This window comes from Pelodiscus sinensis, chromosome 31, assembly GCF_052426305.1.
Source record: "Pelodiscus sinensis isolate ZL-2025 chromosome 31, ASM5242630v1, whole genome shotgun sequence".
Lineage (NCBI taxonomy): Eukaryota > Metazoa > Chordata > Testudines > Trionychidae > Pelodiscus > Pelodiscus sinensis.
Genome location: NC_143082.1, coordinates 1,198,427 through 1,221,401, shown reverse-complemented (window position 1 = coordinate 1,221,401; position 22,975 = coordinate 1,198,427). Strand labels below are relative to the sequence as shown.

Here is a 22,975-nt window from a genome sequence, read left to right as displayed (position 1 = left end):
TCACAGCCCCGCCCCCTGCCCTCCACCTCACAGCCCCGCCCCCGAACCTGTCACAGCCCCGCCCCCTGCCCTCTCACCTCTCACAGCCCCGCCCCCCGCCCCCGAACCTGTCACAGCCCCGCCCCCCGCCTGGCCTCGCTCCGTCACTGCGGTTGGGGGGCGGGGCCCAGTGACGCGCCGAGTGGCGGGGTCACTTGCGGGCCAGCGGGCGGGCCCTGCAGCCGCGAGCCAAGGGGCTGCCCGCGCTGGCCAATCGCTGGGCGCGATGCTCATTCTGGGGCCTCCCGACCAATGAGGAGCGCGGATGGTGGCGTGGGGCGGGACGCCGCTGGGTAGGCGGGGTCGCGGCGGCCCAATAGGGCGGCGGGATCTTGGCGCCGCTCTGTGCCGGCCGCCCGCCTCTCTATGGTCGAGGGGGAGGCGGCGGCGGGTTCCCAAGATGGCGGCGGCGGCGGCTGGTTCGGGCGCCGCGTCGGTCCCCAGCCCGGAGCCGCCGGGGCCGGAGGCGGGGCCGGGCCGCGCGCCCGAGGAGGAGCTGCCCGCGCTGGACCCGGCCGAGGTGCGCGCCCGCCTGGAGCGCAGCGCCCGCCAGTTCCGCAACCGCCGCAAGGTCCTGATCCGGGGGCTGCCCGGGGACGTCACCAACCAGGTACCGGGGGGCACGTGACCAGCCAGGTAACGGGGGGGGGGAGCCGGGCACGTGACCAGCCAGGTAACGGGGGGGGGGCGCGAGCCGGGCACGTGACCAGCCAGGTAACGGGGGGGGGGAGCCGGGCACGTGACCAGCCAGGTAACGGGGGGGGGGGGGGCGCGAGCCGGGCACGTGACCAGCCAGGTAACGGGGGGGGGGGGGCGCGAGCCGGGCACGTGACCAGCCAGGTAACGGGGGGGGGGGGCGCGAGCCGGGCACGTGACCAGCCAGGTAACGGGGGGGGGGGGGGCGCGAGCCGGGCACGTGACCAGCCAGGTAACGGGGGAGGGGGGGCGCGAGCCGGGCACGTGACCAGCCAGGTAACGGGGGAGGGGGGGCGCGAGCCGGGCACGTGACCAGCCAGGCAACGGGGGGGGGGGCGCGAGCCGGGCACGTGACCAGCCAGGTAACGGGGGGGGGGGGGCGCGAGCCGGGCACGTGACCAGCCAGGTAACGGGGGGGGGGGCGCGAGCCGGGCACGTGACCAGCCAGGTAACGGGGGGGGGGGGGGGCGCGAGCCGGGCACGTGACCAGCCAGGTAACGGGGGGGGGGGGGGGGCGCGAGCCGGGCACGTGACCAGCCAGGTAACGGGGGGGGGGGCGCGAGCCGGGCACGTGACCAGCCAGGTAACGGGGGGGGGGGGGGGCGCGAGCCGGGCACGTGACCAGCCAGGTAACGGGGGGGGGGGGCGCGAGCCGGGCACGTGACCAGCCAGGTAACGGGGGGGCGAGCCGGGCATGACCAGCCAGGTAACGGGGGGGGGGGGGCGGCGAGCCGGGCACGTGACCAGCCAGGTAACGGGGGGGGGGGGGGCGAGCCGGGCACGTGACCAGCCAGGTAACGGGGGGGGGGGGGGGGGGGGGGGGGGGCGAGCCGGGCACGTGACCAGCCAGGTAACGGGGGGGGGGGGGGCGGCGAGCCGGGCACGTGACCAGCCAGGTAACGGGGGGGGGGGGGGCGGCGAGCCGGGCACGTGACCAGCCAGGTAACGGGGGGGGGGGGGGGGGGGGGGGGGAGCCGGGCACGTGACCAGCCAGGTAACGGGGGGGGGGGGCGGCCAGCCGGGGGGGGGGGCACGTGACCAGCCAGGTAACGGGGGGGGGGGGGGGGCGAGCCGGGCACGTGACCAGCCAGGTAACGGGGGGGGGGGGGCGGCGAGCCGGGCACGTGACCAGCCAGGTAACGGGGGGGGGGGGGGGGCGGCGAGCCGGGCACGTGACCAGCCAGGTAACGGGGGGGGGGGGGGGCGGCGAGCCGGGCACGTGACCAGCCAGGTAACGGGGGGGGGGGGGGCGGCGAGCCGGGCACGTGACCAGCCAGGTAACGGGGGGGGGGGGGGGCGAGCCGGGCACGTGACCAGCCAGGTAACGGGGGGGGGGGGGCGGCGAGCCGGGCACGTGACCAGCCAGGTAACGGGGGGGGGGGGGGGGCGAGCCGGGCACGTGACCAGCCAGGTAACGGGGGGGGGGGGGCGGCGAGCCGGGCACGTGACCAGCCAGGTAACGGGGGGGGGGGGCGGCGAGCCGGGCACGTGACCAGCCAGGTAACGGGGGGGGGGGGCGGCGAGCCGGGCACGTGACCAGCCAGGTAACGGGGGGGGGGGGGCGGCGAGCCGGGCACGTGACCAGCCAGGTAACGGGGGGGGGGGGGCGAGCCGGGCACGTGACCAGCCAGGTAACGGGGGGGGGCGAGCCGGGCACGTGACCAGCCAGGTAACGGGGGGGGGGGGGAAGCCGGGCACGTGACCGACCGGGTAAGGAGGAGGTTTACAGGCGAGGGGAGCAAGGAGCCAAATGCCCTGACCTAGCCCGGGGATGCGGGCGCTGGGCTGGCAGGATGAGCAATCGGGGAAGTTGGTCCGGGGGACACTTATCGTGGGCTGCACCCTGGAGAAGTGACGGGGAGTTGGACTGAAGAAGGGGGTGGAATGGGTGGAGCTTTCTCCTCTCTTTAGCTGCGGCAGTAAGGGGAGGGCGGCGACGCTCCGAAGATGCCAGGCGTTTGAGGGGTGGGACGAGCCTCTCCCTTTCCCGGGGCCTTCTGGTGCCCAGCTCCCATCCCTGACTCCTAACCAGGGTCACCTGGATGTTCAGGTGGCTGCCACCTGCTTCCTTGTTGGTTTAACCTATAAAATGCCAGTTGCTGTCTCATGCAGTGATTAGAATCTGTCCTCTGAACAGCTCCTAGGTGACGCAGCAGTGAATTTGAATAGGCCATTTGTGCGGGTTGGCTTGTCTCTCTGTAATCTTTGCTCCCTCTCTGAGATGTGAGCTGATATCCTGTTCCTTCCACACCCACAAAAGTTGGACTTTGCAGCCTCAAAGCAGTTTACAAACATCAGCTAGCCCTCTCGACCCCTGAATTCACAGCCGAACTCTGAGTGCAGAGAGAAGTAACTTCCCCAGTGCATCGAAAGATAGCATTCGAACTCTTGAGTCCTTAAACATATACAGTCGTTAAGTTAAATAGTTCATTTGGGACTTGATTTGGGAGGCACAATAGCAGTGGATGTTTATATAGTGTGTGTAAGTGTGTTTGCTTCTTATCTGGCTGCCTTTATGTAGTCCACTCATGTCTCTCTGGAGTTGTTCACCTTTTCTCCCTCACTTTATTGGATAAAAAAATAGAAATCTGTATCATAGGCTGTGCCTATGTGGCATCGAGGGTTTCCTTCTAGACAAGTGTGTTTCTTGTCATTTAGTTGCTGCTTAGTTTTGACTCCTCAAACTGGCTCACAACAACTCTGGAAGAGGCGCAGTCTCCCTTAATCAGACTGATCTTTTCCAGTCCTGCTTAGGGGGATGGAAGTCTGTTTTGGCTACTCCGAGGTTTGTGCAAACAGCTAGATTTCCTAGGTCTCATTACCTGAGTATCTGGTTCTAGTGAGCCCTCAAATGCAGAGAGAAACTCGGTCAAATGCACCTAATTTCATAATGAAACTGGAAATGTTGCAATACCGATGTACAAAACAGAACATTTTCATGGTCATAAATCTTTGACAGGAATTGGGCTGAGTTTCAAGTTGATACAAAACCCGGAACTCGGTTGGTTCAGTGATATTTTGCATTTTCTCCAAAATCTAACATGGATTTAATCTTTGTCCTCAGCAGACCATCTCCTGCTACAGCCCCCTTGTTACTTCTTGCTATAAAAGCACCTTCCTTTCTGGTCCCTTTAGCATGCTGCACTTTCTATTAAGCTCCCTGGCTGTTAGGAAGGACAATGGGACTTTGCAGGAAATCCTTGTGAACACAGTTCTATTGTCCTTCCACAGAATGAACTCATCAGGCCAGCAGGTAATGGTTTGATCCCATGACCTGCTCTCATTGTTCAGCTGGAGCACTTGACTTCCTGCTGCTCTCCACTGGCTCCAAAGTGTGGTGGCCTGGCTTTCCAGAAGCACAGGTAATAGGGACCAGGAGAGACTGAGCAAGGAGCCGTCCCTCCGGCAGGTCTCTAGGCTTACCCTGGAAGGGGAGCACACTGTGAATGCCCCTTCTGGAATGTCTCCAGCAGCGCAGGTCTCCCTGGCATGCAGGGATGATGGATTGGGCCACAGAGACCCTCATGGGCTGATCAGCAGGCTCTTGCTCGTCCACTTCTGCCTGTGGGTTTTCTTGGAGGTAGTCAGTCTGGAGCAGGGTGCCAGGTTCCTGGGATCATAGAATCCTAGAGGTGGAAGGGACCTGGAGAGCTCAGGATTCTCGAGGATTTCTGGGGTTTGTTCCTTGCTCTGCCGTGGTGATGTGGCAGGGCCTCGCTCCCTGCACAACACGGCTGAGGGTGCCAGAGGAGGGCAATGCCTCAGGCGAAGTGGTACGTGGAATTGCTGCCCGGGGCAGCGGAGATGGTAACTCGCTGGCTTGAAGATGCGTCTCTGAAAGGAGCCGCGGGTACAGCTTGAGGTGGCTGCCTGCCCCGTGTGCCGTTGGAACGGGCGTTCCTCCAAGGCAGGCCAGCTGGCCACATGGTGCTCCGGGCACGGCAGCGGCTGGGGTTGGCATTAGTGACAAGGTGCGTCTTGTTCTCACTGGATGGGTTTTATCCTGCTAAGTAACTTGGGTGCAGTGCAGACATCCCATAGCACGGATAGTGGGGGCGGGGAGCCTGGCAGGTCACAGGGTTCTGGGCTCCTAGTGGCTGTGCCGTGGGCCCCCAGGCCCTGTCCATTGCCTCTCAGTGGTGCGCTTTGGATGGCTCCGAAAGCTGGCTGCCCCCAGCCTGCCCCTTCTGCCCGAGGCTCCGCCCCTTCTGAAGCATGGAGCCGGGGCAGGCCCAGGCCCAGCAGTTCTGGTGGCCATGCTGCTGTAGCCTGATGCCAGCCAGCAGAGAACATGCCCGGGGCTGCTCCCTGCCTGGGCTCTGCCAGCCCTTGCTCTCCAGCTGGTCTCCACCGCACTGACCCTGGGAACGAGAGCGCTGCATCAGGGATGGGCATGCCTGGGAACCTGGGAACCTGCCTTCGGATGCCCCGGTGCTAGAGAAAAGGCTCCTCGTTTGCCAGGCAGGTCACTGCTGTGGCTGCTTGAGGGTTAACCCTGGGGTGTGGGAGGAGAGGAATCCCTTTTCCGGGGGCTCTAGGCTGGGGGACTAAAGAGGGGTACCAGGAGGCGGGAGTGAAGCCCGCCCATTTGGTTCTGAACTTTGTGACTTACAAGCCCCAGGCCGGAAGTAGCAGCAAGGGCTGCTTGTGGCTTTCAGTGGAGCTCCCTGTTCAGATGCCAGCCGCAAGTCTTGCCTGAGCCTTCACTGTGCCTGCAGCTAGAGGGAGCAGTTAGCAAGCAGTCCTGGGAAAAGCTGGCTAACGGGAGCCGTTTGGTGTGCTCCGTATGTCACCAGACCTGCCCACGCACTGCGGAGCCAGGAAATACCAAGACCTCTGGCTCTGCTGGAATGTGCCTGTGAAAATTAGGCTTGTTTCTGGGGTTAGCTCTGCCACTGACGGATTCAGCTCTCCTTGGTTGCGCTGTTGCCCTTTTCCACTGGAGAATTCTGCCATGAGGTGCAGGGTCCTGCCTGGCTCCAGACAGTCTGCCTGTCGGTCTTTGTGGGAGCCCCTTTTCCAAGCCACATGGCAACCCTTTCTGAATGGAGCCACGCGGCTGGCCTGGTGAGCGCTGCATGCTCCGGCCCCTGGCGTCTCCTGTGGATCGTCGTCTTCCAGGCCGGAGCCTGGCGGGGGCAGGTGGTGCTGCCCTTTGGGGCTGTGGTGTCTCTCCCCCCCAGCAGCTGACTTCTCTTTGGCTTTGTCTACGCAGGAGGTTCACGACCTGCTCAGCGACTACGAACTGAAATACTGTTTTGTGGACAAGTACAAGGGGACTGGTGAGTAAGCGTCTGCCCCCCCCCCCCCTCAAGTGAGATCCGACTGGCCAACCTCGCAAAGATGCCAGGGAGCAGCGGTGGCCCAGCCCCCTCCGGACGCTGGGCGAGTGAATGGGGGGGGCGACTAGGCCACTGCCCGGCAGTAGTCACAGAGAGACTCGACTAGTTGCTTTCTGCACACACACCCCCCTGCCTCTGCCCAAGGGGGGAGCAGGAGCCGGTGCCGGGGGGAGGCAGAGGCACAGCGGGGGACTGAGAGTGAGCCAGGAATCAGCTGTCCTGGCTCGCACCTGGGTCCCCTCCCACCCCCACTGCACCTCTGCCGGGCCAGGAGCTAACCCTGCTGCAGCTCTGCAGTCCCCCTTGTCGACCCATCGGCGGAACCTCCATCGACTACTTGATTCCCTGATTAAAGGCCATTTAACGTCCCTAGAGGGACTGGTCCTTTCCCAGTCCAGGACGGCAGGGCAGCTCCTCTCTGGCCAGGGGCTTACGCTGGGGTTTCATTTCTAGGAGGGCTGATCCGCCTTCTCTGGCCGTGCTGGGAACCGTCTGTGGGTGGGGTCTTCCTCCGCGTCTGCGCAGCGGCTCCAGTGAGCCAGGGGCTGGGTCCCTAGTCGGCAAGCTAGGCGCTGTAGGGCCCGCCGTGCCGGGCCGGGCCGGGCCGGGCCGGGCCGGCTGCATTTCACCGCTGCTCTGCCTCGCTTGCCCAGCCCGTACGGCTTGGGGGCGGAGCTTGCTGTGGTGCTGGGCCTTTCTCCATCCCTCAGTGTCAGGGCTTGAGCCGCTCGCTGCCATCGTGCTCTGGGCGTCACGGGTGATCCCTGGAGAGCCGTTCCCACCCCCGCCCGCTGGGCCATTGTCAGGAGCAGGGTGTGGGTGGGACCGTCGGCCGTCCTGGCAGAAGCCGCAGAGTCCTCTCGGGTCCTGTCTTAGGGCCCCGAGGGTCTCGTGCCAGGCCAGGACTTCTGCCTTGTGCCAGAGGCTGCCAGCATGGGCGTGAGGCATCTGCTGGGCCGGCGCTGCTGTTAGGCCGCCCTGCGGGGAGCTGAGCCCTCCCTCTAGAGCCGCCTGCGGCTGACCCCTCTCCTCGGCCGTGGGGTGCGGCTCTGAGCTGGGGCGGGGCCGGGGGTCACCTCACGTCTGCTTGCAGCCTTTGTCACCCTGCTGAACGGGGAGCAAGCCGAGGCGGCCATCAGGCAGTTCCACCTGAGCAAGCTGCGGGACAGGGAGCTCTCGGTGCAGCTGCAGCCCACGGACGCCCTGCTCTGCATCGCCAACCTGCCCCAGCTCCACACGCAGCAGCAGTTTGAGGAGCTGGTGCGGCCGTTCGGCAACCTGGAGCGCTGCTTCCTGGTGTACAGCGAGCGGACGGGCCACTCCAAAGGCTACGGCTTCGTCGAGTACATGAAGAAGGACTCGGCGGCCCGAGCCAAGTCGGACCTGCTGGGCAGGCAGCTGGGCACGCGGACGCTGTACGTGCACTGGACCGACGCCAGCCAGCTGACCGCAGACCTGGTCCATTCCAAGTGCCTGTGTGTGGACAAACTGCCCCACAGCTACAGCGACCTGGAGGAGCTGAGGCGGGTCTTCTCGGCCCTCTGTGCCCCCACCTTCTGCCAGGTGAGGCGCCTCCCTCCTGCTCGCACCGCTGCCTCGCGCCGTGTTGTGGGGCCGGGCCCGGGGCTGCACTAAAACCCTAACCAAAGGGTCTGCTGGCGAGGTTTACCCAGGCCCCGTGCCGCCCGCTCTGGGGTGACCGCGTCCGTGCTGGGCTGTGGCCGGAATCGTTGTAACACGGTCCCACCCCGAAGGGCCATTCGTGGGGCAGCCAGCCCTCTTCCTGCAGACGGGCCTCGGTGCGGGGCGGGCTGTGCCTCCGACGCCTATGGGGAAGGGAGGAGCCAGCGTCAGAGGGGGAGGCGCCTGGCTGGCTGAGCTGGCCAAGGCAGTGAGGGAGGGGTCTCCAGACCCTGGCCCTTTGCTAGGGAAATAGCCCGTGCAAACGTGTGCAGAGTGGCCTTGGGGCTGTCCCCTAGAGTGCAGCTCTGCCTGGCTCGAGGCCTCTAGCTCGTCCCTCCGGTCCAGGCCTTCCCGCGCCCGGGAGCAGCCAGGGGGTCACGCTAAGCGCTTTTCCCCGCCGCAGTTTGGCAGAGCAGAGCTTGGGGAGGCGAGCGGGAGTTTCAGAGCTGGGCTTTCCACAGCCGCCTGCTGCAGTGCGGCCCCAAAGCCCACCCTGTCCGCTGAGTCCCTGGCTACGCCTGCTCTGCTCAGCCCGGCCTGGGGCTCCAGGAGAGGCCACTGTGTGTTCTCGGGGCTCAGGCCTGAGATCCAGGCAGGCTCCGTGTCAGGTTGGGGGCGGGGCGGGGGGCTGGAAGCAGCAGCCTGCAAGGTCTGAAAGCCCCTTGTGCTGCCCACCCGCGAGCACGCAGGGCCCGGCCTCTCCCTGCTGCGCTGAGCCGCCTTCCCGCCGCCTTGTCTTTGTAGCTGGCGTGCGGCCAGGACGGGCATCTGAAAGGCTTCGCGGTGCTGGAGTACGAGTCGGAGGAGATGGCCGAGATGGTCCAGCAGGCCACCGACGGCCTGGCGCTTGCTGGCAGCCACGTCCGCGTCTCCTTCTGCGCCCCAGGCCCTCCCGGGCGCAGCATGCTGGCCGCTCTGATAGCGGCCCAGGCCACGGTAAGTGCCGGTCCCATGGCTTCGGCCTGTTCAGACCCCCGGCGCCGGGCCCACGGAGCTTCCTCTTCCCGCCACATGCAGAAAGTGTGCCCCAGGGCGGGGGCTGGGGGCGTAGCGTGGGGTGCGATGGGCAGATGCTGGCTCCCCGGTTACTTTAGGTGTCCCTGGCACTGTCGAGTGCCACTGATGAACGTGGCTCGGGGGCCGGGGGGGCTCGGGGGAGGGGCCAGGGGAACTCGGGGTGGGGGGAGCTCGGGGGCCAGGAGGCGCCCAGCGGAAGGTGGTTGGGATCCGTACGGGGCTCACTCCGGCCCATTGACAATCCCACTCGGCGCCGTCCCTCGTCCGCCTGTCGCTGGCCCGGTGCCCCCATGCGACTCTGACGTCGGCAACTTTGTTCAAGGCACTGAATCGTGGGAAGGGGCTCCTCCCGGAGCCAAACATCCTCCAGCTTCTCAACAGCCTGGGGAACCCGGCGTCCCTCCAGCTCCTCCTCAACCCCCTGCTCCATGGGGCCGTTGCGGGAAAACAGGGTAAGAGCGAGGAGTGGAGTGGGGTGGGCTGGGGCCCCGGGAGGGATGCCCAGAGAGCTGGGCTCCCTCCGTGCGACCGCCAGCAGGCGCAGTAAGTGGAGAGGCCCGTCGTGGCCGAGAGCAGGGCACGGGGCGCGACGGAGCCTGTTCAGCCGGCCAGTGGCAAGGCCGGGCCTGCAGCCCTCCCCACGCTCAGAGGCCGGCCGGCGGCCGCGGAGCCCAGTGTGCTCGGGGTGTGCTCCGTGGGAACCCAGGGGCTCGGTGCTCCCCGGCACCTTGCCCTTTCCAGCGTCCGTGGCAGCGCCCTGTTCGTGTTGCGTGGCGCTAGCCCTGCGGCGTGGCGGACCAGGCGCTGTCCCGCCAGGGACCTGTGGCCCTGCCAGCACTGACAGCTGGGATCAGGACGGTCTCTTCTCTCTCCAGGGCTCCTGGGCGCCCCCCCGTCCATGCCGCTCATGACCAATCCCGCCCTGTCCGCGGCTCTTCTTCAGCTGGCGCTCCAGAACCAGACGCAGGCTCAGCAGGTACGGGGGGGTGGCTCCCGGCCCCAGAGCAGCCTGTCCCTGGCGGCCCCCAGGAGGCGGGGTAACCGGCTCCAGTTGCTTGTCTGAGAGCCCCCGAGCCTGCTGCAGCCCAGCACAGAACCAGGGACTTGTGGGCTGAGCAGGGTGGCATCCGGCAGCACCGCCTGCTTCAGGGGAGCTGGGGGGAGGCCGTTTCCACGGGCCTGTCTGCGGGGGAGACTTGAGGGCGCAGTGACCTCGTCTGCAAGGGTTGGCCTTAGGTGCTGGCTCGAGCCCCCCGAGAACTGAACCCAGCGTCTGTGCTGCATCTGCTGCCCTTCGCTCCCCCCCCCCCCCCCCCCGGAGGCTGGCGAATGCTCCCCCGGCTGGCACTAGCTCCCCTCTGCTTCTTCCACCTCTCTGGCTCACGCTCTGTCTCGCTTTGCTGTCTGCCCCAGAAGGCATTGCTGGGGAGCTCCCTGCTACTGCCGACCCGGGTCTGGCTGCAGAACAAGGAGAACCAAGCCGTGGTCCATGTGAGTGGCCTGGCTGTGTGCTGTGAAGACGCAGAGCCAAATGCACCTGGGGCCTCGTCCCAATGCCCCTTGTGCGTTGCCCTTTGGGGCTGGATTGTGGCCTGCAGAGCGTTGTGTGTGCTGCGCTGCCCTGGGGGCGGACCCACAGCGGCCGGGACGAGGCCCTAGACCTGTTCACAGGGGCAGCTGCAGGTGGCTTCAGCCTGGCCGTGGCTCTGGGGGCAGGGAAGTCTCCAGCCTCCCCACCCTCCAGCTTGGTGTGGGGCGGGAGGGAGCTGGGGATGGCCCTCATCCCGCCAGCACCTGGCTCGGGGCCTGGGGAAGGATGTAAGGGGGCTCAGGGCACTGCCCCAAGAGCTGAGCAGCTCCCTGCCTCTGGGTTCCCAGATGTGCCGCTACCTGCGCTGGGCTTTGCCCCAGAGGAGCATGGGCTGAGCTGGCCCCGGCTGCGATCAGCTGGGGCAGCCGGAGTTCTGTGCTGCGGAGGAGGTGGCGTGGCAGGGCCCCGGCCCTGAGCTGATGGCTAGGATGCAGGGTGGGCCGAGCTGGCCCCACGCTGGAGGGATTGGTGCGAGGGGGAGTTGGGCGTGCGAGGGGGAGTTGGGCGTGCGAGGGGGAGTTGGGCGTGCGAGGGGGAGTTGGGCTGGACGGACAAGCAGCAGCTGAGGCAGCGGAGAGACCCCGTGAGCGCCTGCACTGTGCTTGCACTACAAGCCGTGCCGTGGTGCCTTCTGTGTGCACGAGCCGTACTTGGCTTGCTCCGGCCAGCGGTGCTTCCAGACCTGCTTCCTGGGGAAGTGCTGGCTAGAACGGCCCTTGCTGGCCGCACGGTGGCTGGAGCAGGCCTCGGTGGCCGGAGCTCTCCTCTCCAACACCTCCACCCCCGTGGGGGGGTCCAAGAACCGCGCTTCCTTCGCAAGGTCCCTCTGCGGGGGGGCCGGGCTGAGACCCTGCCCCAGGGGCGTTCCCGGAGGGCGGGGCGCCAGGGGAGACGCGCTGGCAGTGCTTTCGAAGGGCTCGAGAGCAGCAGCGCCCCCACCGCTCCAGGCCCCCCAGGATGCACCTGGCTTTAAAACCACTCGCCCGGCTGCTGGCCAGTGGCTGGCTTGTTGCCACGGAGCCTGGGTCTGGTGCTTCCCTAGTGCCTCACGCCGCCGCTGTGCCACTCGGTCCCGCCGCTGCCCTCCGGGCTGAGCAGCGCCGCTCGAGGCACGTGCCACGCAGCGCTGCCCGTTGGAGCCCAGAGCCCCCCTCCCCCGCCTGGCTCCGCGGTGCCTTCGGCCTGGCCTGAACCTGCCTCTTGTTTGCAGAAACCCGGGCTCCTGGGGGACTCTCCTCTCAGCTCGCTGCAGCACGGCTCCTTGGGGCTGGCGGCCGCCCCGGCTCCGCCCGGAAGCTCGCTGCTGGGAGACCTCGCCTCAGGTAACCCGGCCCAGCGGCTCCGGAGCCGGCTCCTGCTGCATGTGCCGGGCCTGGGCAGAGCTGCGGGCCCACTGCTGGCGCGGCGCTGGCTTCGGCATTGGGGGGAGCCTGGCTTCCAGCCACGGGCCTGCCGGGGGCTGAGACCCCTCTGGCCTCCGGGGAGTAGGAGCTGCTGGCAGAGGAGGCTGCCCCGGGTGCCTGGGTGCCAGCCCAGCCGTTCTCTGGCTCCGCTTCAGGCCTGGGTGACTGTTAGTGACACCGTCCCCTCTCCCAGGTGGGCCTCTGCCTGCGGACGTGACGCCGGGGCACGGGAAGTCGCCCATCCTGCCGCAGGGGGGCGTGCCCCTGGCATCCTTCCTGGCACCCATGGGGGCAGACCGGGAGAACTCGGCGATGGGCACGCAGGGGCCCCCGATGACCACGTCTCCTGGGACCCCGCCAGGCCTCACCCCCTCCCTCCTGGGCCCTGTGAAACCAAAGCAAGTGGAGAATGGGGTAAGGAGAGCGGCCGTGTCCGGAGCCTGCCGGCTGGGCCCCTAGAGGGCGGTTCTTAAACTTCTTAAGACTGAGGGACACCGAACAACAATTTTTTTCTGAGAAACACCAAGAATTTTTTGTTGAGGGGAGGCGGGGGGGAAAGGGGTCGGGGGGAAGTTGAGGAAGAAACCTGCCCCTTTAAGGGGGGCCATTTTGAATCCTGTTCTCCTCGTGGCGGAACGCAGTTTAGGAAACACTGCCTTAGAGCAGGCGCCCCCGTCCCTGCCTGCCGCTGCCGGCTCCGCGCCCTCGGGTGTCTGCCGCGAGGCGGGGGGGAGGGACGCTCGCCACGGGCCCCTCGCACCCAGAGCCTCGGGGGGCTCTCCAGTGCAGGGGGAGCCTCCGCCTCAGGGGCTGGATCCAGGCAAGCCAGGGGCCGCACCTGGGCCTTGGGTTCCCCACCCCTGGTCTAGCGCTTCCAGCCTCGTCTGCCCTGGCAAACAACCCAGCGGTCTAAACGGCTTGTGCTCCGGCCTGCAGGCCTCCAGCGGCCCTGATCCTGGCTCCTTCTCCCCCAGGTCTCGCTGCTGGGAGAGCCGCCCAAAGACTTCAAGATTCCTCTCAACCCCTACTTAAACCTGCACAGCCTCCTTCCCGCCAGCAGCCTGGGAGGTGAGCGAGGAGCCTGGAACCGGACAGACGCCCTCGCGTGCCCCGAGGGACCTGTCTGTGCTGGGCTGCCCCGCGGCTGGGCCCCGTGCAGGAGAAGCCAGGCTAGGCCCCTCCTGTGGCAGGCCGTGCCCTTGGCAGGGCAGAGGGATTGTCCCTCGAGGGGGTGGGGGGAGGACTTCCGGAGGCTGCACCAAGCGCCCAGTTGAGCACCTAGGGCTGCCAGCCTGGGACCAAGCGCGTGGCTTCTCAGGCTCCGCCACCGGGGGAATGGCAGGTGCTGTGGGGGGAGGGCGGGGGTCTCTGTGTGTCTCTCATCCCACATGAGGGACGTTGGCACCTGTGTGTGGCCGCGGGGGCGGGGGGCAGGCTGCACTGGAGACAGCCCTCGCCCGCAGCAGTCATGGGAGCCAGGAGCTGCCAGTACCCTGCCACGTTCCCACCACGGGGGCTCCGCTCCATGGATGGCAGGACAGAGGGACAAAGGAATCCGTTGGCGGGGCGCGTTGCCTGGCGGCCGGGCTCTCGGGGACTGGCCCTCTGGCAGGCACGCGGTGCCCAGGGGAAGGGAATCGCTGGGGTCTGAGTTTCTAGGCAGAGCTGCCTCTCCCTGGGGGCAAGGGGCCGGGCATGGGACAGCCTGGGGCAATTGCCTGCCCTCGGCTCTGCTGGGCGGCCGGGGTAATGCGGACGCTCTCTGCAGGTGGTGCCAGTAAAGCGTTCCACCCGAAGGCTGGCGTGTTGGGGAGCGTTTCCAGTCCCCGACTCCCACAGCCCGCCATGGCCGACCCGCCCGGGCTGGCAGACAGCTTTGCTTTCGACTATCCGCCGGTAAGAGCCTTGGGCAGGGCCCAGCGTCCGCCCAGCCCTCTGGGCGTCCTGCCTCCTCCCTCCCTGGCGCCGCCTGCCTCTGCAGCCTCTGCGCCTCTTTCTCCCGCAGGACGCGGGATCCCGAATGTACGCCCCGGCGAGGGACCCCGTCCTGGGCGCGTTCGGACACAGCAGGCACAAGGTGAGGGCTGCTGGGAGCCTGTGGGGCTGGTCTTAGCGCGAGCAACCAGGCCATGAGCCTCCCTCTGCCTTCCCAGGTCTCCCTTCTCGGCCTGGGGCTGTGGCCTGCAGGTGGTGGGGTTCCCTGGAGGAGTCGCTTTTGGGGTGTGGGGAGAGCAGCCTCCCCAGGGAGCCTGCGTGGGTGGAGGGGCATGCGTCAGGCTGTGTGGAGCAGAGGCCTCGGGGGCGGCCTGTCCTGTGCCCAGCTGAGCACGAGGAGGTGTCGCGTCCTTTGGCTTCCCGGGGGCACCGATTGACTGGGGCTGCAGAGCTGAAAACTGCAGTGTGGGGGCTGGGCCCCGGCTCAGGGGCCCTGGCTCCAGCCCTGCACTGGAGCCCAGGAGCTCAGCTGAGCTGCAGGGCCGTGGGTGGGACGTGGCACTGCGGCTTGTGACTCAGCCACGTCTCTTCCAGGTGGCTTCATCTCCTGGATTTGAGCGGAGCAGCCTGGGGCCACCCCTGCCGCCGTTCTACTCCGGCTCCCCCACCTCCTACTTCACCAGTGGCCTTCAAGCGGGGCTGAAACAAAGCCACCTGAACAAAGTGAGGCCTCGCTCCTGTGGGCCGGGGGCTCCTGCTCGCTTGGGGTGCCAGCCGATTCCCGGCCAGGAATGCCCCGGTCCCGGCCTGCAGCGGCTTCCTCGTGGCCTGGGTGGGAGGGTGCCTGTGTGCTGTAGGGCCTTAGCCCCAGCCTGGCGCTGCCACCACACGGAACCCTCTGGCTGTGGGCCACGCCGGCCCCTTGAGACGCCCGCGGAGTCAGGGTAGAGGTGGAGTGCGAGTGTGGTGCCAGCAGAGCAGCCGGTTGCGGCCGCGGGGTCGTCTGGGGGAAGGGCCACGTTCCCTACCCCTGCTGCAGCCTCGCTCTCCTGAGGGGCCGGGGGGTGGTCAGGGTGCAGGGTGCTAGGCCCCTTGGGGGAGGCAAAGCCTTGGCTGGGTCCTGCGGGTGTGACCCCCCCCCCCCCCCCCCCATATCTCTTCCAGGCCGTTGGGATGCCACCTGTGGGTCCCGGAGACAGCATCCTGGGCTTGGGACCAAACAGCCACTCCCAGGGCTCCCACTCCAAGGTGAGTAGCTCTGGGGACGAGGGCAGAGCTCTGAGCGCCCTGCCGGTCCCCTGACACCTCTTCCCGCTGTCTCTTCCAGACGCCCATCGGGGGCCAGAAACGGGCCTTCTCCCACCTGCTGCCCAGCCCGGAGCCCAGCCCGGAGGGCGGCTACGTCGGACAGCACTCTCAGGGCCTGGGGGGGCACTATGCAGACTCCTACCTGAAGCGGAAGAGGATATTTTAACCCCTCCCTTCTGAAGCACTCGTCCCTTCTGCCTGTAAATCTTGTACAAACTCTTTTTTACCAGTAGTCTGGATTTTTGAGGTTTTTATGTGTGAAAGACTCGGCTTCTCTGAGCCTTCCTGCCGGGGATGGGCCTTCCCAGAGCTGGCCCCCTGGGGCCACAGCAGGCGGGAACCCTGTGATCCCTTCTGCCTCCTGCCCGCTGTGCAGTCTGCTGTGTTCTGATTGCAGTAACTGGGAGCCACGCCTGAGTGAGGACAGTAACTCCAGGGAGACGTGTGTTCCCTGCCTTAAGCCGCTGCTTCTGAGAGCGCAGCGGAACCGGCTCCAGCAGGCCCCCTGCTTCAGGAGCATGGTGGTTCCTGGCAGCGCAGAGGCTGGATCTGCCTGTTCCCAGTCCCCCACCCCGCTCAAAGCCTTCTGAGCTGCGTCTGGGATGCAGCCCCCCGAGGCCCTCACTCGCCTCTGCAGGGTCCTGGGGTGTAACCCCTCGACGCTGCCGTTTTCCTCTGTTTGGTAATGAGATTGGCGAGCTGCCTTTTAATCCCTGCCTTGGGTTTTATTTCCTTTTGTAATTAGCTAGGAGCCGGGATCTGGGCCCATTGTAAAGTCGCTGAGCCTGGTCCTTCCGGTTTTTAGTTTCTCCCTCCGGGGCATGAACTTTGCTTCTAGACGTTTTTTCTTTTTTTTTTCTTTGTTTGGAGGGTGTCCAAGGGTTCCCTGGGCTCCTGCTGTGCTGAGCTTCCCCTCCTGGGGACCAAGCTTGGGGCTCGCCTGTGGCTTAGTGGGACTGGGCATTCAACCAGTTGCAGCCTCTTTGTTTCGCCTTAACTTCAGCTGAGCCGCTGTGGCAGGCAGGCTGCCCGCAGCCCGGGGCATCAAGCCCTTAGCTCTGTGCTGAGAGCGGAGTGGCTGGCTGCCTACGACCTGAGCCACGCAGTAGTGCGGCAGGATGCAGAGCGGGGTTTCGTCTCCACCGTGGGGAGGGGGCCACGCTGCTTCCTCACGGGAGGGCTGGTGGGCCTGTGTGGACAGAGCCCCCCTCTTGCTGGGGCCTTTTATCAAGTTGTGTGTCTGGCTTGCTGTATTGGTGGGACTCCAGGCCTGCCGGCGCTGGGCGTTGCCTCCCTCAAGTAAAGAGATTTAGATCAAGCCTTGTCCCTTTCTTCTATGCGCTGCGCAACTGTGCCCCCGAGCTGGCCCGCTGGAGCCGCACCACGGCCTGGCCTGGAGCCACCGGCCAGAGGCTGCTCTGCAAGCCCGGCTGGCTGCCTGTCAGTGTTTCTCAGGGCCTTGGCTGAGGTCCCTGGCCACCACCCGCGCAGGCTGGGGCATCCAGCCAGCCACCCCTTTGGCTTTCTGTTCCCAGGTGGCCACAACCCCCCTCGCTCCAGCGCTGCCCCTCCACCTTCACAGCCACGTTCCGGCACCCGAGCCCCCTGGCTCCTCTGCATTGCAGGGCAAGGCCCGGGGTCGGCCAGCGCCCGTGTGGCTGAATGCAGCCGGATTCCCTTCCCGCCCCGCTCCCGCCAGGCCGGGCCTCTGCCCCTCGTGCTCCCAGGGCCTGGCCTGGCCGCGCGGGGACTCGCCCCCGGGACCGGGCTGGGCAAGTGCCCGAGTAAAGGAAACCGGGGAAGAGCTTCGCGGGCCGGGCCTGATCCGTACCGGGGGGGGGGGGGGGCCGGCAGCGCAGCGGGGGGGGGGGGGGGGGGGGGTTATGGGAGGCAGCAGCTGCCCGAAAGGCGGGGGGGGGGGTCGCGGCACCAGAGCAGGAACCCGGCCCCTGCCTGGGGGTCTGCGGGGGGCGGAGCTAGGACCCCCCCGCCCCCCCCTCGCCGCTCGTGGGGCCCGGGGGAAGCGGCAGCAGGACCCGGGTCGCTGAGGCGGCTTCTGGCGCCGGCCGGGGGGGCGTTTGCAGCTGACCCCCCCCCGCGGGAAACCCCCCCGGAGCCGAGAGGACGGGCGCCCCCCCCCCCGGCCTGAGCCCCTCGACCAGCAACAGGCCCCGCCCCCGCCTGCTGCACGTGGCCGCCGGTGACCTCCGACCCCGGCCGCGGTCACGTGACGCCTGTCATGGCGGCCTCCGTGCCCGGCGCGGCTGCGGCTCGGTGGCTGCTGGGGGCGGCCGGGGGGCTGCGGCGCTGCCCGGCGCGGGGCTTCCGCACGGCAGGTGGGCGGGGCCGGGGGCGGGGCCCTCGCAGCAGCGCAGTGTCCCCGCGGGAGGGGGGGCTGCCCCCCCGAGCCCCTTGGGGGAGGTGGGAGCCCCGCCCCGCAGAGCCTCTGCCCGGCCCTGGGCTCCCGGTTCCCTTCGGCCGCGTCTCGGTCCAGTGGGACGAAAGGCCCCGGGAAATGTTCCAGCCCCCCCCCCCCCACCGGGCCCCGCCCTGCCGGGAGCATCCGCAGCAGCTCGGCCGAGGCTGAGCAGGGCCTGGCCTGGGCGGGGGCCGGACAATCCCTGGGCCGCCTCCCCCCCCCCCCCCCCCATGCTCAGGTGCTGCCCCAGCCAGGGGGGAAACTTCAGTTCCTGTCACATCCCCCCAAGGGGCCCTCGGCCGGGGGCTTGTGGGGCGATACCTGTAAGAAATGCGAGTGAGGGCAGAGGACTGGGGGGGAGGGGACTGCAGGAGTCAGGACGGGGGTGGGGGTGCGGGGGGGGGCTCAGGACAGAGGGCTGAAGGGGTGTGGGGGGAGGGGACTGCAGGAGTCAGGACGGGGGTGGGGGTGCGGGGGGGGGGCTCAGGACAGAGGGCTGAAGGGGTGTGGGGGGAGGGGACTGCAGGAGTCAGGACGGGGGTGGGAGTGCGGGGGGGCTCAGGACAGAGGGGTGTGGGGGTGTGGGGGGAGGGGACTGCAGGAGTCAGGACGGGGGTGGGGGTGCAGGGGGGGGCTCAGGACAGAGGGCTGAAGGGGTGTGGGGGGAGGGGACTGCAGGAGTCAGGACGGGGGTGGGGGTGCGGGGGGGGCTCAGGACAGAGGGCTGAAGGGGTGTGGGGGGAGGGGACTGCAGGAGTCAGGACGGGGGTGGGACTGCGGGGGGGAGGCTCAGGACAGGGCTGAAGGGGTGTGGGGGGAGGGGACTGCAGGAGTCAGGACGGGGGTGGGACTGCGGGGGGGAGGCTCAGGACAGGGCTGAAGGGGTGTGGGGGGAGGGGACTGCAGGAGTCAGGACGGGGGTGGGAGTGCGGGGGGGGGGCTCAGGACAGGGCTGAAGGGGTGTGGGGGGAGGGGACTGCAGGAGTCAGGACGGGGGTGGGACTGCGGGGGGGAGGCTCAGGACAGGGCTGAAGGGGTGTGGGGGGAGGGGACTGCAGGAGTCAGGACGGGGGTGGGGGTGCGGGGGGGGGCTCAGGACAGGGCTGAAGGGGTGTGGGGGGAGGGGACTGCAGGAGTCAGGACGGGGGTGGGGGTGCGGGGGGGAGGCTCAGGACAGGGCTGAAGGGGTGTGGGGGGAGGGGCTGAGGCAGTCCCAGTTGCTGCCAGGTTTCCTTACTTGGCGGGTGGGCAGGTCCCTGCCCTGCTGCTCCTGGTCTCTGCGCTGCCACACGGGAGCTGGCTGCATGAGGGCTCTGGGGCTGGGAAACCAGCAGTGCAAGAGCCCCCTGGCTGCTCCCCCAGGGCTGCCGGCTGGTGCCGGAGCAGCACCTCAGGGCACACGGCCTCCCTGTCGCCTGGGCTCAGGCTGGGCTTGGGGACTGGGGGCTGCTGCCAGCTGAGCTGCAATCTGTTTTCCCAGTGGCATTCCGGGTGGAAGACGAGGGCTGCACAGCAGAGCCCGTGGGCGCCGTGTGAGTCTGAGGATCCAGCGAGGGACCTGCACTCGGGCTGTCTCGCTGCCAGCGCCTTGGAGGGTCTAGGCCTCGCCGGGACGCGCTGCCTGCTGGGGCTGCCGGACGTGGTCCAGAAGGATGCGGGGTGGTTGTGGGCTGAGCGCAGCGCTGGGGGCAGGACGCTGGGTTCTAATCCCAGGGCTGACACCGGCTCCTGGGGCGGCCTCTGGCAAGTCACTTGCCCTTTGTCCCTGGTCAGACAAAGGAGGATCGTGTCTGCCTCCCTTGCCAGGCGGGCCAGAGCCTGGGGCTATCCAGGTGATACTGCCAGGTCCTGCTCCTGCCCCTCTCAAGGGGGGCTCAGAGAATGGGGCAAGAGTAGCAGTGTGACCAAGAGGGTGCAGCATTGGGCTCGGGAGACCTGGGTTCCATGCCTGGCTCTGCTGCTGACCTTGGGCAAATCTCTGGCTTGCTCTTTTCCTCGGTTTCCCCTCTGTCCCATGCGTAGCATGAGCCTGACCTGCCGTGCTGTGCGACGTGCGGCTGGCCGGTGCTGTGCATGGCATGTGGTAATGCCTGGCTGGACAAGCACCAGGATTGCTGCAGGGGTCAATGCCCTCTGGCCTGCAGGCGGCTCTGGCCTCGGAGGTCTGCACTGGTCCCCTCTCCCCCGGCTCCCTTCACTCTGCTCACCATCCCGCCCAGCCCTCGAGCCCGTGGCTGCAGGTGCCAGGAGGCCTCTGGGAAACCCGGATCCCAACACCCCCCCTTTCCCTCCTTAGGGTGAATGTGGTTTTCATTGACCGGTCCGGGCGCCGGGTCCCTGTGCAGGGGCGCGTTGGGGAGGATGTGCTGCGCCTGGCCCAGAGGCACGACATCGAACTGGAAGGTCTGTGCCCCCGGGCTGGTGGGAGAAGATTGGGGGGCAGACAGCTGGGGGGGCAGCCTGACCAGAGACTCCCTGGTCCCCTGCTGCTGCCAGCATCTCACCTGGCCACAGGAGCACTTGGCGTCTCTTCTCAGCACCCCCCATTTCCCTCCCCACTGTGTTTTGGGGGTCCCCTGAGGGATTTCAGGGTGCAGGGGGCAGGGCTGGGCTGAGCGTGTATCTCCCCTTGACTCATGGCTCCTCAGCTCACGGCCCCCCTGCATCCCCCCACAGCTGAGGCCCAGGATGAGAGGGAGACCCACGAATCCAGAGGGGGTCGGTCCATTTGGAGCAGGGCCCTGAGCAGCCAGGCTGCGGGAGGGTGTTCCAGAGCTGGCAGGATGGGGAGGGGAGCTGCCCGAGGGAGCCGCCGGAGGCGAGGGACATGTGGCATCTTGTTAGTTCTATGCCCTGCGTTTACTGGCACGTGGCTGGGCTCCCTCTTCTCCGGGGGGGCAGCTTAGGCACCCCGGCCCTGCCCACAGCTGACTCTCCACTCCTGTTCCCAGGAGCCTGCGAAGCGTCCCTGGCTTGCTCCACCTGCCACGTCTACGTGAGCCAGGAGTTTGTGGACAAGCTGCCCGTCCCTGACGAAAGGTAACAGCCTCTGGGGGCCGGGGCCTGCACGGCCGGGTGCTCCACGAACCCAGGCGCGCGCCCGCCCGCCCGCCCCTCCCCACTGGCCAGAGCAAGGAAGAGTGATCCCCATGGTGCAGGCGAAGCAAATGGGCCCAGACGCGCCAGGCTCCAGGAGTTTCCCTGGCGAATGTTCATTGGCCGTTCTGGGGCCGGGGCTGCGTGGGGGGGAGTGGTCGGGGGAGGGGTTCTTCCTTTTCCAGCAGTTGGACTCGAACCCAGAGCCCCGGGGCCCAGCCCCTTCCCCTTCCCGCGGGGGCCCCCCGGCTCAGCCTGTGCAGCGTCACCCGACCGGCCTTTCCTAGGGAGGACGACATGCTGGACATGGCCCCGCAGCTGCAGGAGAACTCCCGGCTCGGCTGCCAGATCATCCTCACCGCAGAGCTGGAGGGGGCTGAGTTCACCCTGCCCAAAATCACCAGGAACTTCTACGTGGACGGCCACGTGCCCAAGCCCCACTGAGGCTGGCACGCTCTGTGGGCGGGGCCTTCCCGGAGCTCGCAGCAAGGGCGGCTGGAGCGGTCGGGGGAGGGGTTCTTCCTTTTCCAGGCCCGGGGGCGGCTCTGCGCTTCCTCCAGGGCTAGAGCAGGGTGGGGAGCGGCTGGAGCCCCCTCCACAGTGGAGCACGGGGCGGAGGAGAGCGGGTAGCACAGCCGCTGCTCCTCTTCTGCTCCAGGAGCTGGATGGACGCGGCAGCGCAAGAGGGGCTGGCGAGGGGCACGCCGCATGCTCAGAGGCAGGAGCTCAAGGTTCCTTGAGGGGCCCTGAGCGGCTCCTTCGCGGGGCCCGCCTGTGCCTCGCTGGGACCCCGGACTCTGCAGCCACATTTTTTTTTATTAAAAACCTCACTTTGTACAACAGGCTGCCCTGCTCATCCCTGGCCCCAGGCCTGCGGCCGTCCCCTGGGGCAGGAGGGAGCCCGGAGCCCCTCGCTTTCCAGCAGGGGCCCGGACCAGCGAGGGCCAATGGTGGGAGGTCTACCCTGAGTCTGGTGGGGCCAGCCCTGCTGCTGAGGGGCTTCCCGGCGCCTGGAGAGAGAGCTGGCCGACCACTAGCCTGGGAGAGCGAGGGGGCTGCTAGATCCTGCTCCCACTCCCTGACACGCAGCCCCCCGGAAACACTCAGGGGCCGGCCAGGCTGGTGCTGGGAGAGCCCAGGGCTCTCCGTGAATCGGCGCTAGACTCAGCAGGATGCGTAAGAGGAGCTGCCCTGCCGGGCGCCCCAACTGTGGGACCCGATCTCCGCAAGAGCCAGCGTCCAGGTTCGGCAGCCACACGCCTGCCCAGCTGCTTACGTCTCCCCTCCATACCCCTCCCGTCTTCCTGACAGCCTGCTGGTGTGTCGCTCCCCAGAGGTGGCTGCCCTGTAGGGGTGGGCAGTGCCCCTGCCCTTTGGAACATTCAGCACCCTCCTGAGAGGTGGGCTGGATTCTTCTGTGGCACCATCTCGCCCCCCTGGCAGGACGGGCTGGAAACAGGAGCTGGGGGGGGGGGCGGGTCTGATCAGCTTTGGGGGCACTTGCAGCGTCTCCTTTCCCCCTGCCTGGGGAAGTAGGAAGAATCCAGCCCCGGGAGCTCTGTAGCCAGCCCTTCTGCCCAGGGACTGAGGGCAGGGCTCTGAGACCCCCCCAGACTCTCCATAGAGGGCCTGGATTCCTGAGCCCCAGGGGTTCACCCAGCAGGAACCAGGCCATCCCTGGGAGATGCTCAGCCTCCAAGGGTGCCACAGCGCCGGGAGGAGGAGCTGGAAGCCAGAGCTGGGCCTCCACTGTTCACCTTAGAACCGGAGACAAAAGCATAGGAAGAGCCCTCGGGAGGCCAACCCCCATAAACCAGCCCAGCCAGGGCTTCGAAACCTCTAAGGATGGAGATCTCCCCCCTCGGGAACCCAGCCCAGGGCTCCCCCACCCCCCAGGGAAAGAGTGTGTCCTGATCTCCAACCTAGACCTGCCCCACTGCAGCTTGAGCCCATTGCGCCTTGTTCTGCCACCTGCCCCCGAGACCAGCCTCTCGCCAGCCTCTTTGGACCCCCCTGCAGGGAGTTGCAGGCTGCTCTCGAATCCCCCCTCGCTCTGCTCTTCTGCAGACTAAACAGACCCAAGTCCCTCAGCCTCTCCTCGTAGGTCCTGTGCTCCAGCCCCCTCAGCATTTTGTCTGCCCTCCGCTGGACCCTCTCCAATGTGTCCACGTCCTTTCTGTAGTGGGGGGGCCCAGAATTGGACACAACACTCCAGGGCTACGTCTAGACTGGCAGGATTTTCCGCAAATGCTTTTAACGGAAAAGTTTTTCTGTTAAAAGCATTTGCGGAAGAGCGTCTAGATTGGCAGGACGCTTTTCCGCAAAAGCTCTTTTTTCAGAAAAGCGTCCGTGCCAATCTAGACACACTTTTGCGCAAAACAAATCTGAGCTGTCTACACCGGCCCTTTTGCGCCAAAGGACTTTTGCCTGAACGGGAGCAGCACCG

The 22,975-nt window shown here is 67.2% G+C and overlaps 2 protein-coding genes across 6 annotated transcripts; both read left to right on the top strand.

The window, feature by feature from the left end:
- The first annotated feature begins 367 nt into the window (after window positions 1–367).
- On the top strand, window positions 368–16,332 carry RAVER1 (ribonucleoprotein, PTB binding 1). 5 transcript variants are annotated; one of them, XM_075917778.2, is made up of 15 exons: window positions 368–649; window positions 5,951–6,017; window positions 7,171–7,640; window positions 8,505–8,696; window positions 9,100–9,229; window positions 9,653–9,753; window positions 10,194–10,268; window positions 11,579–11,690; window positions 11,965–12,185; window positions 12,746–12,839; window positions 13,540–13,667; window positions 13,777–13,848; window positions 14,301–14,429; window positions 14,871–14,954; window positions 15,034–16,332. In XM_075917778.2, the coding sequence occupies exons 1-15, from the start codon at window positions 440–442 to the stop codon at window positions 15,178–15,180; spliced, it is 2,232 nt and encodes a 743-aa protein (XP_075773893.2). In that variant the 5' UTR covers window positions 368–439; the 3' UTR covers window positions 15,181–16,332. The 5 variants fall into 5 exon arrangements, with proteins under 5 accessions (XP_075773893.2, XP_075773894.2, XP_075773892.2 ...); XM_075917777.2 differs by having other exon boundaries at window positions 411–649; window positions 10,191–10,268; XM_075917780.2 differs by lacking the exon at window positions 368–649 and adding an exon at window positions 3,559–4,097 and having other exon boundaries at window positions 10,191–10,268.
- An 874-nt stretch (window positions 16,333–17,206) lies between these two features.
- On the top strand, window positions 17,207–21,371 carry FDX2 (ferredoxin 2). The gene is made up of 5 exons (XM_075917787.2): window positions 17,207–17,350; window positions 18,914–18,965; window positions 19,730–19,836; window positions 20,385–20,472; window positions 20,817–21,371. The coding sequence occupies exons 1-5, from the start codon at window positions 17,254–17,256 to the stop codon at window positions 20,971–20,973; spliced, it is 501 nt and encodes a 166-aa protein (XP_075773902.1). The 5' UTR covers window positions 17,207–17,253; the 3' UTR covers window positions 20,974–21,371.
- Window positions 21,372–22,975: the final 1,604 nt, after the last annotated feature.

Bases quoted from the DNA above. Each gene is read 5' to 3' on its own strand.
- RAVER1 (XM_075917777.2), top strand. From the start codon at position 440: ATGGCGGCGGCGGCGGCTGGTTCGGGCGCCGCGTCGGTCCCCAGCCCG. The intron at 8,697-9,099 runs GTAAGTGCCGGT...ACTTTGTTCAAG, and splicing joins TGATAGCGGCCCAGGCCACG to GCACTGAATCGTGGGAAGGG. The intron at 9,754-10,190 runs GTACGGGGGGGT...TGTCTGCCCCAG, and splicing joins ACCAGACGCAGGCTCAGCAG to AAGGCATTGCTGGGGAGCTC.
- FDX2 (XM_075917787.2), top strand. From the start codon at position 17,254: ATGGCGGCCTCCGTGCCCGGCGCGGCTGCGGCTCGGTGGCTGCTGGGG. The intron at 19,837-20,384 runs GTCTGTGCCCCC...TCCTGTTCCCAG, and splicing joins GCACGACATCGAACTGGAAG to GAGCCTGCGAAGCGTCCCTG. The intron at 20,473-20,816 runs GTAACAGCCTCT...GGCCTTTCCTAG, and splicing joins CTGCCCGTCCCTGACGAAAG to GGAGGACGACATGCTGGACA.